Below are 13,160 nucleotides of genomic sequence, written 5' to 3'. Positions count from 1 at the left end.
CCATAGCTAATTTTACATCGATAAAGTATTCAAAATACTACAAAACTACCCAAGGCGATCTACATAAATCTTTATACAATTTATATTAGAAAAAAGTTTTATACATTCTATATTTCAAAATTTAATACAATAAACTAAACTTAGAAAAAAATAAGTTCCTAACATTAATAATTATTGAATCACAAATACTTGCATTATTAATCTCTACATTATAATCCCTGCTTAACTTATTCTAAGTCAGTCAATTTTGAATTGTAATATCAGGATTATCTTTGTCATTTTAGTGATTTTAAATTTTTAAATCCATGTATAACTGAAAGTAGTAGTGAGCAGAAATAACATAAAATCAAAAAATCAGACCGAAGTAAATTAATTTGGTTTTTCGGTTTCGATTCGTTTTTAGTGGTTTATTTCCAAAATATTCAGCTCTTTAGTTTGGTGTAAGAATTTTGATAATTTGGTGCACCGAAGATCAATCAAATTTTTACTAAATATTTTTTTTAAAACTATCCTTTGACAAATCAAAGTTTTTAAGTATCACTTAACATGATTTTTAAGTATCTTATATTTTGATGTGGTCCTCATTTTATTTCTTCATTTGAATTAAAAAATTGTTTAAAAATTACCAAACCAAACTAATTTGGCTTTGTATTTGGTGCACACTTCTTAAAACCAAAATCCAAAGAACCAAATTGAAATTTGTTAAAACGAATCGAAGAATCGAACACCCATCCGTGAAAAAAGTAAAATAAAAAAGTAAAAAGAGTTGAGGGGTTAAGTTGTATCATTTACGAAATATGAGGGAGTTGATTGCAATTGAAATAGGGGTGGTCTGTACTTATGGAATCAAGCCCTTTAGCCGTTCCCGAGCTTCCCGTCGTCACAAGTAGCTTTCGCTCAAAATATTCTTTCCTTCCTTCTCTTCCAAACCAAAGTACCAAACTAATCTCCGAAGGTACTGATTACTCAATATCTCCGCACTAATCTTCTACAACTTCCATTTCAGGTACTTCACATTCTCTTTTTTTTGAGGTAATGATCTGGTTAATATTGTAACTGTTGAGTTGCTCACTTGTTTTTCGGCATTAACTTCAACAATTAGTGGAAACAACTATTTTTTTGTTATTTATTATGCATTTGCACCGCCACATTCTTTGTGATCAACAATTATTTGTTATTATGATAAATGTTCATAAGTTTCTATTTTGTTAAATAAATGCTTTGGTTTCTGGTCCGGATGAACTGCTTTGTGTGATGAAAATCGTGAAACAGATCTGTGTGGTTTGTGTGTCTCACTTTTTAGTTTAGTTCCGTTAGTTATTAGAGTTGCATTTGTGAAATGAAATCTAAACCTGCTCCCTCCAAAAAAAAATTGTGAATTTGGTAGGGTTATTTTAGTCCCCCTAGTGGTTTAATCCGGTTCAGCTCAAGCAGATGAGTGGCCTAATCGAATGGAGGTCTAAATTTTAAAAAATAATCATAACATATATAATATTTTTGAGTATTTGAAGTCTATCTATTTCTCTAGTTTGTTGAGATGCGAAGTTGTTAGTAATTTTTTATAATCGATTTCTTCTAATAATTCTTTATCAATGATTGTATTGTCAACCCATTTAATCTTTCTTGTTAACCTTAGCTAAGATTTTATCAAATTTAGTTTTGAATTTTTTTTAAAGCTAAGGCAACTCTTACAAGGACAGTTAACATTGTTCTATAATCAATTTAAGCATTTAAGAAATAATCAATTCTTTTTATTTGATTCATTATATCAATTTGAATATTATCTTCTACTTGTACTATTTTTCTCAACACTTTTAATTCAGAAATGTGTGTAGACATCAATATTAGAACGACTATTATATTTCAAGGAACATTCAGGGTTAAATCTATGTTCTTTCAAATTCTCGTTATCTAATGATCTCAATTTTTACTACTAAATAGAAAACCAAAAATATCATCTTATGCTTCAAATTGTTCAAATCTATTTTGAAGTAAAAAAAGGGTTTGGTCAAGAATAATCAACTCTAAATATTTTAAACAAATTATAGCATAATTTCTTTTCTTTTATACTTCTTTTACTTTCTACTAAAAGTACTCTCCAAAGAAAATCTAGAAGCCTATTATTACNCCCCCCCCCCCCCCCCCCCCAAATCCCAATATAGGGTCTAAAGAACAAGCCTTACTAGCATTCCTTAGAGCTCGCCTTGGCTCTACCCATTAGTCTTGTTCATCTCCCAGAACTGCTCTTTTGTAGTTTTGGTCGTCTTGTTAGTTACTAATAGGGGATGCACTTGTGTCAATATTTGTTATTTAGGGCTTCATATATCTATATATTATGGGTGTGTTCATTACGGAGGAAAATAAGTGAACAAAAAATATCCTTCAAATATTCTAAACTTTGCAACTTCATCCTTTATTTTGACTATGTTAAGAAACTACCCATGTGCAAGTCACATGACACCAAAAAGCTCCAATTAAAATTACTCTTTAGAGCACACTCACACTTCCCCACGACTCCAACAAAATAGACCTTTCTCACCCAACTCCATTACTTTATTCAGAGAATACCACTCAAGTTCCTCAGCTCTTAAGCTAAACTCCAAGTTGCTTTGATAATTTTTATCATTTCATAAGCAGTTCTTTCAGCCCATACTTATTGGTTAGAGCCTGGGAGAAATTCAATGAATATGAAGAGGCTCTATGGTGCATGCTCTTTGCAGATGACACGGGGTTAATGATAGGTTTGGAGATAGATCCTAGAGTCTAAAAAGATAGATCCTAGAGTCTAAAGAGTTCAGGTTGAGCAGGGATAAGACAAAGTACTCTCAGTACAAGTTGAGTGACGTAACACACGTTGTAAATATGAAGTAATTAAGGTTAGGAACATAATTCATCCTCAAGAAAGAAAGCTCCAAGTATTTGGGGTCAATGATGCAATGAAATGGGATGATGGATGATGATGTTACACATCGTATTAGAGCAGGGTGGATGAAATGAAAGCTTACATCTAGTGTTTTGTGTGATAAAAATGTGCCACCAAGTCTTAAAATGAGTTTTATATAGTGGTGGTCTGACTAGCTATTGTTGTATAGGACGAAGTGTGGATCGATCAAGAACTCGCATGTCCTAAAGATGAGCGTATTGGTAATGAGGATGTTTAAATGAACGTGTGGGCATACTAAAAGTGATATGAACGTGAATGAGGCTATCTGGGACAAGGTGGAAGTGACCTCCATGATAGACAAGATGAGGGAGGTGGGACTGAGATGGGTCGACATGTGAAGAAAAGATGTATAAATGTCCCAGTGAAGAGGAGTAGTGAGAGGTTGGATACAATGGATGTAAAGAGATTTAGATGTAGATCGAAGAAGTTTTGGGGAGCGATGATTAGCCAGGACATGACTCACTTGCAACTTACTAAGGACATGACCCTTGATAGGAATATATGGAGGTCAAAGATTCGAGTAGAAGGTTAGTAGATTAGTAGGTTGTCAAGTTCTATTTTTAGTAGTGATGTTAGTAATTTCATGTTATCATATTCTTCGATGTTACCATTACACGATGTTGCATTTTCTTTAATTATCCTTTTTTTTGTGTGTGTTGCTATTATTGCACTTCTTCATTGTTACTATCTTTGCTTTGCATGCTTTTTTTTTAATCTTTACTTGAGCCCCGATGATCTATCTTAAACAACCTCTCTATTTTCACAAACTAAGGGTAAGACTACATACACATCACCCTCTCAAGACCCCACTTATGAGATTACACTGAGTATGTTGTTGTTGTATGGAGGTTGGATTAGTTTTGAAACATGGAATAAATTTATTTTGCATCTATTATCTATGTATTTCGTTGTCTTCGATATTAAAGTTTTTATGGACAACTATCAATATGGATTGATAATTATAGTATTCCATTAAGAACTACATACATATTTGTTTCTCAATTGAAATATTGTCTCCGTATTCTTTGTAATTGTTCATAAGTGTACACACCTTCAAAGTGCCAAAAAACTCTTGTGGGTGAGAAACAAGAAATTGCCTTTTAACTAAATCCCTAAAAGTAGGGGCGTGCATTGATCGGTTCGGTTTTATGTATTATTGGTTCAGTTTACATGTTTTTAGTAGTTAAATATGCTAAACCAATAACTAGACCAATAAAATATTTTTATTGGTTTTCTGTTTATCGATTTTTGGTCCTTAACGGTTCGGTTTTCGGCTTAACTGCTCATATATATATATGACTTTTTCAATAATTTGGCACGACAAAACAATAATGTAACTTTACATAGTACTCATAAAATAGNGTAGGGGCGTGCGTTGACCAGTTCAATTTTATGTATTATTGGTTTGGTTTACATGTTTTTAGTTTTTAAATATGCTAGTTACTTCTCCTATGTGGTTTGCGAGCTATTGCATAGGAGCGGGGGTTTTACCTTGTGTGCACCCAAAGGGTAGCAACTGCGGGTCTCCCTTGTAATAAAAAAAATAAAAAAAAATAAAATATGCTAAACCAATAACCAGACCAATAAAATATTTTTATTGGTTTTCTATTTATCGGTTTTTGGTCCTTAACGGTTCAGTTTTCGGCTTAACTGCTCATATACATATATGACTTTTTCAATAATTTGGCACGACAAGACAATAATGTAACTTTACATAATACTCATAAAATAGAAACATTAGTAAGTGATGTGAAAAGAACTATAGTACTATACAAGTGCAACACAAATTAAAGAACTAGGACAATAATATGAATTGAAGGCTAAAGAGCAAATGTAGTAACCAGTAAGGTACTGATATCAATATTGAATATTTATATAGGGGTAAAGGAGTAAATTACTACAACCTTAATGGGTTATGGATTTATCCAGTATCCCAATATGAAAAATAAAAATTGAACCTATAACCCAATAGTTTTTTTTTTGTTTGTAAAACCATTAAAAACCCGTTAACCCAATAACCCACTAGCATCTTTTTCGGTTCGATTTATACCTAAAAGTGGGAAGACAATAAGTGACTTGGGAGAAGCTATGGCAGAAGAAGAGTGAGAGAAGACCATGTGATGTAGTTGATGATCATTTCTAATGACTTGAAAATATTCAATGATAAAGCTCGAAGAAGAAATTTTTCTTGGTCTTGTAGAAAATGGAGTGAAGTCGCAAAAGCCATTTTGAATATTGGTTTGGGCCTATTGATGTTGTTAAAGAATGACAAAAGTCCCACATTGGTGATTAATGAGATGTGTGGACTCCTTATAAGGTTTGGACAATCCTCCTCTCTTTGAGTTAGCTTTTGGGGTGTGAGTTAGACCCAAGACCTAATTTCATATAGTATCAGAGTAAGACCCATCTCACCCGATATTGGGGCCCCCAAAATAAAAAATTGCCCACTCACAGATGCTAAGCACTGGGCGTGAGGTGGGGTGTTAAAGAATGACAAAAGTCTCACATTGTTGATTAATGAGATGAGTGGATTTCTTATAAGGCTTGGACAATCCTCCTCCCTTTGAGTTAGCTTTTGGGGTGTGAGTTAGGTCCATGACCTACTTTCACAGATGTAGTCGTGTGATTTGCACATGGGTGGTTTTGTTAGTTTTCTAATGGTGTCAAACAAAAAGATGAAGTTGCCAAGTATTAAATACTTCAAGGATTTATTTTGTCAATTATGATAGTTTAAGGATGTACCTAAAGTTTTGAGTAAGGTTGGAGGGTGTTTTTGCCAAAAGCTCCAAAATATTCGTTCGTTCTCTCTAAAGCAAGTAACAAATAAGTCTTTCACTCACTCACTAGGGTACTGATTACTGAATCTCTTTGTTGTCTCCGCCGTCATCTTCTACAACATCCATTTTGGATACTTCATCTTCTACAACATCCATTTCGGGTACTTCATCTTCACTTTTTGGTCCCCAACAGTTAATGATCTGCTTATTTAATGTAACTGTTTGAGTTGCTCGGTTACTTTTCTCTATTTGGATTGGCGTTAACTTCAATAATTCCTAGAAACAACTTTTTTTTCTTTTTTAATATGCATTTGCATCGCCATGTTCCTTGTGATCAACAATTTTGTAAGATCGCAAGTTTCTACTTTGGAAATGTCGATTGATTGAATGCTATTTTTAAATGTTTTTTTCCTTTTTCTGAGTGTTTGGTTTCTGCTTTAGATGAAGGGCTTTGTGTGATGAAAATTGAGACGGATCTATGGTTGCTTGTTATTTATCTTACTTGTAATTGTTACTTGTTCACAAATTTTAATTTTGCTAGTCAATAGAGTTGCATTCATGAAATTAAATCTAGACCTGCTCCCTCCGAAAAAATGTTGTGAATTTAATAGGGGTTTTGTAGCTGTCGTTTGTGCTGTAACCAGGGGCGGCTCAAGCAGACGAGTGACCTAAAGTGAAAGTTTAATTGAGGTCTAAATTTTTTTGAAAAAATCATTACATATATAGTATATTTTATTTGAAGTCTATTTTTCTAGCTTTTTGAGATGTAGAGTTGTTAATAATTTTTTATAATTGATTTTTTCTAATAATTCTTTATCAATTGATTGTATAACCAAGTCATTCAATCTTTCTTGGGACATAATATACCTTTGGTAAGATTTTATCAATTTTAATTTTGAATAACTCTTTTCGCTGAGGTAATCGTTACAAGGCCATTCTAAAAGAAAACATTGTTCTATAAGTAATATCATTATTTAAGATTGATTCTTCCTATCTGTCTACCCTTGGTGGGCAGAGTTACCTGGTACTTGTTGCTGATGAGAAGTGGCATGGAATTAGTTGAAGTGCGCAAAAGCTGGCTCAGACACTATGATCATCAAAATAAATAAATATAAGCATTTAAGAAAGAATCAAATCTTTCACCCTTCGAGGTGGCTCAGTGGATCAAATCTTTCACCCTTCGGGGTAGCCCAGTGGTTTGGGCTTGGGACTTTCATGTTGGAGGTCTCAAGTTCGAAATCTCTTGCCAGCGAAAGCAAGGGGTTTTCATTTTGGGTTGAGCTCGTCTTACCAAGGCTTGCCTAGTGTTGGTTACCTCTCCTATGTGGTTTGCGAGCTATTGCATAGTAGCGAGAGTTTTACCTTGTTCGCACCCAAAGGATAGCGATTGTGGGTTTCTCTTGTCATAAAAATAAAAAGAATCAAATCTTTCTATTTGATTCATTATATCGATTTGAGTATTATCTTCTACTTGTACTATTTTTCTTAACACTTTTAATTCAGAAAATGAGTCTAGACATCAATAGCAAAATGACCATTATGTTTTAAGGAACATTAAAGGTTAAATCATTGTTCTTTTAAATTCTCGTCATCTAATGATCTCAATTTTTACTACTAAATAGAAAACCTAAAATATTATCTTATGCTTCAAATTGTTGAAATCTATTTTGAAATAAAAAAATGGTTTGGTCAAGAGTAAGCAAATCTAAAATTCTTGAACCCCCACCCCACCCACCAACTAAAGAACAAGCCTTACTAGCTTTATCTTGGAGCCGGCCATGTCTTTACCCATTAGTCTTGTTCATCTCCCAGAGCTGCTCGTTTGTTATTTTGGTCGACCTGTTAGTCACTAATGGACGATGCACTTGTGTCAATATGTGTTATTTAGGGCTTAATATACATGTATACTATGGGTGTGTTCGTTATGGAGGAAAATAAAAATGTTTTCCAATTGTCCCATATATTCATTTTGTCAAAAGTTTTGGAAAACATTTTCTTTAGGAACACAAGTTCCTTAAAAATAAGGAGAATAACTTTCCTAGTGGAAGTAGGTAAAACATGTCCCACAAGTGGCATTCCACATTCATTGTCCTCCTCACCTTCACTCCCACCCCCGTAGCCCGCATCCCCACAACCCTACCCCACTCCCACCGCCATCGTATTTGTCTAGATTATATACAAATATTTTTTGCTTATGTACTGAACACAAAAACACAAGTAAGAAACTCACTTATTTTCCTGGAAACATTTTGCTTTATATTGAACACACCCTATATTTTGATTAGTGAGGCTTAATAAGCCAATATTAGGACTTAACCTTTTCTTTTGCAAGTACGTGGCTTTTACCAACTACTAGAAACTACCAAATGAAAACCCTCAATATGTAGGTTGTACAAAGATTAATTTTGTATACCCTGTTTGTGATATCCTAGCATCTAGCATCACAGTCATACAACTGACAAAGTTATCCTGGGGATGTTTCATGTTTGATTTCCCAACCCATAGCAATGTTGCCTATATGTTCAGATTCTGACCATTTTCATCTTTCTTTTTTCTTTGCTCCATGGAGTAACATTTATTCTTGTACTTTCTGTTTGAACTATACTGATATTTGCACCTGATGTCTTTTTCTTGCACAAATAATGACAACATGGATGTTTCTTAGTGACAACCTTCTTGTTGAATTTCTACAGAATGGCCATGCAAACTGTAGCTCCACCTTCTGCTCAAGTCGTTGGAAATGCTTTTGTTGAGCAGTATTATCAAATTCAGCATCACTCCCCGGAGTCAGTGTACCGATTCTACCAGGATTCGAGTGTCTTAAGTCGCCCAGATGCTGATGGCGTGATAACATCGGTGACAACAATGAAAGTGAGTATAAGTAGAATTGATTTGTTTACTTTTATGATACGTAATGTCCTGGAAGGTGTTGTGCAAGTGGAAATATCAACCAAGTCTAATGATCTATCTGTCGTTGATCCCAAAGCCAAAAACTCTAGAAGTTATTGACGACCAAGTTTTTCATCTACTAACTCATGCTTATCTCTTGTACCAATCTATCTTCTTGTATATTTTTGTTATTTTTTTGGTCTGCTGAGGAAAATACAAATGGCATTAGGAGGAATAGACACTCCTGCCTCTTTCACCCGACGATGTGATAAAACCTTTTCAGGTTCCACCATCAATTCCAATTCACCCAAAAGTGGTAAGGGTGGAGGGGAAGCAATATCAGAACAACCACAAGCAGGACAAAGCAGCGAGACATGAAAAATAGGATGTACCTTAGATGTTTGAGGTAGCTGCAATTCATTAGAAACAGGACCAACTCTGTGAACAATTTTGTATGGTCCAAAATATCGAGGTGAAAGCTTCTCATTAAGACTTTTGGCTGAACTCTTCTTCCGATAGGGTCGCAAATGAAGGAAAACAGCATCACCCACATTAAAAGATAAGTTGTGCCGCTTGGAATCAGCTTGAGTTTTCATTCTAGATTGAGCCTGCATGGAATGGAATGTAGTATCTCTAATATTTAATCTCATTCCATGAGCTGCTGTTCAAGTTCAGCAATTTTAGTTTCTTCATGAACAAAGGGATGCAAGAGTGGTGGTTCCCTCCCATACACAATCTGGAAAGGAGTCATATTGGCTGAAGAGTGGTATCCACTATTGAAAGAGTATTCAGCCCAAGATAGATATTGAAGCCATGATTTTGGCTTGTCATGAGCAAAACAGCGAAAGTAAGTTTCAAGGCATCGATTGACCCCACCTCCGTTTGACCGTCACATTGGGGGTGATATGAAGTACGCATACAAAGACGAGTGCGACTAAGGCGAGAAAGTTCCTGCAAAAATGCACTTGTGAAGACAACATCACGATCTGAAAGAATGGAAGAGGTAAACCATGCAACTTGACAATTTCCTTACAGAAAACCCCAGNCATGAACAAAGGGATGCAAGAGTGGTGGTTCCCTCCCATACACAATCTGGAAAGGAGTCATATTGGCTGAAGAGTGGTATCCACTATTGAAAGAGTATTCAGCCCAAGATAGATATTGAAGCCATGATTTTGGCTTGTCATGAGCAAAACAGCGTAAGTAAGTTTCAAGGCATCGATTGACCCCACCTCCGTTTGACCGTCAGATTGGGGGTGATATGAAGTACACATACAAAGACGAGTGCGACTAAGGCGACAAAGTTCCTGCAAAAATGCACTTGTGAAGACAACATCACGATCTGAAAGAATGGAGCGAGGTAAACCATGCAGCTTGACAGTTTCCTTACAGAAAACCCCAGCCTCTGTTTTAGCAGTAAAGGGATGAGATAAAGCAAGAAAATGGCTGTGTTTGCCTAAACCTGTCAACCACCACAAAAATAGTATCAAAGCCATTAGAAGGAGGAAGTCCAACAATGAAATCAAGGGAGATATCCTCCCAAACTCTGTTAGGAACGGGTCAGGCCGTATGAGACCAGCTGGAGCTAACGTTTCATATTTATATTGCTGGCATATCAAACAATTCTGGACAAACAACTGAACATCATGCTTCAAACAAGGCCAGAAAAAATTTGCAGACACCCTTTTGAGAGTTTTCAAGTATCCTCCGTGCCCTCCTGTTGGAGAATCATGTGACTCTGCTAAAATCTTGGCTTTGAGCTCAGGATAATCAGGAATAACCAGCCAAGATTTGTAGTAAAGATGGTTAGCAGACAACGAGAAATCAGGATGAATTAGTGGATCAGAAGAAGTTGATCTCGAATCTGCTTAGTATGGATCAGCTTCAATTGTTTCTGTCAAATCACTGAAATCTAATGGAATAGGCATCACCAAAGTAAAAAAATGAGCATGTTGAGGGCGACGAGATTAAGGCATCAGTTCCTTTGTTTTCACTTCCTGTCTTATAGACAATAGTGAAATCAAAAGGCAATAATTTAAACAACAAATGTTGTTGTTCAGCAGTAGTCACCCACTGCTGCAAGAGATATTTTAGCAACAATGGCCAGTAGTGACAATGAAATGCCGACCCAAAAGATAATGCTTGCATTTTTGCAATGCAAGGACCAAAGCCAGCAATCCATGATCATAAGTAGATTTAATGCGAGTAGAAAAGGAAAATCCCTTACTGAAATAGGCTATTGGATGACACTGTTGCAGTAAATTAGCCCCAACCCCATCAGATGAGGCATCACACTCAACTGTAAACTGTTGAGTAAAGTAGGGAAGACGAAGCACTGGTACTGATGTCAAGATCCTCTTAAAATTTTGGCAAACCTCTTCCACTTTTGCATGCCAGGAAAAAGCATCTTTCTTGGTCAATTCTGTTAAAGGACGAGCGATGATCCAATAGTTCTTAACAAAGCGCCTATAATAACTCGTGAGACCTAAGAAACCGTGAAGTTCCTTAACATTCTTTGGAACAGGCCATTCCAACACCGCAAATATTTTTTTCGAATCCACGGCGACTCCATCTTGAGAAATCACATGACCCAAAAAACTAATTTGGTGTTGACCAAATAAACATTTGTTTGGATTAGCAAAAAAGGAATGGGCAGAAAGAAGATGGACTGTTTGAAGGTGTTGTTGGTGTGTTTGAGGGTCAGGACTATAGATTAGAATATCGTCAAAGGACACTAGGACAAATTTTCTAAGGTATGACCTGAAAAGATCGTTCATGGCGCCTTGAAATGTGGATGGTGCATTGGTGAGTCCAAAAGGCATTACAAGAAACTCATAATGGCATGAATGAGTGCTAAAGGCAGTTTTATAGACATCATCAAATTGGACACGAATTTGATGGTATCCTGAAAGAAGTTCAATTTTAGATAAATTTGTGGCTCCATGTAACTGATCTAACAACTCATCAATATTGGGAATGGGATATTTGTCTGGGGCAGTGATTTTGTTTAGGCTACAGTAATCCACGCAAAGCCGCCAAGAGTTATCATTCTTTTTCACTAGCAGAACTGGGCTAGCAAAGGGACTTGAACTAGGACGAATGAAACCAAATTTTAATAAAGCTGCAACGTGGTTCTCAATTTCAGTTTTTTGACCATGTGGGTAATGATAAGGTCTGATGTTTGGAGGTTTAGAATTTGGTAGCAGAGGAATATCATGAGAATGTGCTCTAAATGGTGGAAGAGATGTTGGTTCAGAAAACACAAACTGAAATTCATCTAAAAGTGTTTGGATTGGATTACATGGAGCTTCTGATAGCATGTTAAAAGATTGGAGAGAAGCTGTGGCTGAATCTGTTGATCTCAAGCCTTGCAATTTGTAATGTTTCCCTTGCCAATTGAAAATTATGAACATATCCTTCTAGTTAGCTTGAATTGTCTTGAGAGAAGCCAACCATTTGATACCAAAAACCAAATCAGCCCCTCCAATTGCAAAAGGGTAGTAATCCTGAGTGATGGTAAAGCCCGACAATTGAATTTGAAGATTCCGGCAAACTTTTTTGCAGCATATGATGTGTCATTCCCTATTTGCACACCGAATGTTGGAACTATTTCTACTGGTAAATTATGCTCCTTCACAATGGATTCAGCCACAAAATTGTGTGTGGAATCACTATCCACAAGTATTAAAACCTTTCTATGGTTGATCTCACCCTGAAGCTTCATCTTAGCACCAACTGACTCTCCCAAAATGGCATGGAAAGAAATTTCAGCAACGCCTGTTTCTTGAGGGTTATCATCAACTACTGGATTGACCTTGTCAACCTCTTCCAATTGATTTTCTCTGGTAATGTCCATGAGAGATAGTTTTGCAGATTTGCATCTATGACCGGTGCAAATTTCTCATGGCAATGATAACAAAAGTCCTTGTGCCATAAGATTTCTCCTCTCAGTTCCCATGTTTGCGTTTGAAGAGGTTGGGAAATGGCTGGGTTGGAAGAAACATTGCTGCGTTGATTGTGATGTGTAGAGGAAGAATTGTTTTGGGTGTGTCTAATAGAATTCAATGGTTTTTGTACAGTGGGTCTGTTGATTGGGGTCCAATTAGGCACTCTATTACTGCGAGTTGGGCCTAATTTATTTTCAAATTCAAATGCCAAACTCATAGCCCTGTAAACTATTCTAGGTTTGTAAATCCTAACATCAGATTTAAGTTCCTCTTTCAACCCATTCAGGAACACCCCTAAGAGACAGTGATCTGGCCAGTTTGTGACCCTAGACGAACATTTTGCAAATTCTTGACGATACTCCTGTATAAAACCTGTTTGTTGAATGTTACAAAGGTGCTCGTCGGGATTTTGAAACTCTGCAGGACCATAATTTTCCTGCAATGCTTTAACAAGTTCTTCCCAATAAAGTAAAGTTCGCTCACGATTTATCCAAGAAAAGAGATCCAGAGCATCCCCTTCCAAATACATCGCTGCGATGTCAACTTAATGTTCCTCTTGAGTTTGATAATAGCAGAAGTATTTTTCTGCTTTCAAAATCCATC

The 13,160-nt window shown here is 36.0% G+C and overlaps 1 protein-coding gene across 1 annotated transcript in view; it reads left to right on the top strand.

Moving 5' to 3' along the window:
* The first annotated feature begins 875 nt into the window (after positions 1-875).
* LOC125848056 (nuclear transport factor 2-like) overlaps positions 876-13,160 on the top strand; it is a 17,147-nt gene continuing 4,862 nt past the window's right edge. The window contains exons 1-2 of the mRNA XM_049527848.1: positions 876-1,006; positions 8,415-8,592. Of these exons, the coding sequence (XP_049383805.1) occupies positions 8,416-8,592 (177 nt within the window). The 5' untranslated portion in view covers positions 876-1,006; position 8,415. The remainder of the gene's footprint in view (positions 1,007-8,414; positions 8,593-13,160) is intronic.

Source organism: Solanum stenotomum, chromosome 12 (assembly GCF_019186545.1).
Source record: "Solanum stenotomum isolate F172 chromosome 12, ASM1918654v1, whole genome shotgun sequence".
Taxonomy (NCBI): domain Eukaryota; kingdom Viridiplantae; phylum Streptophyta; class Magnoliopsida; order Solanales; family Solanaceae; genus Solanum; species Solanum stenotomum.
This window is presented reverse-complemented; position numbering and strand designations above follow the sequence as displayed.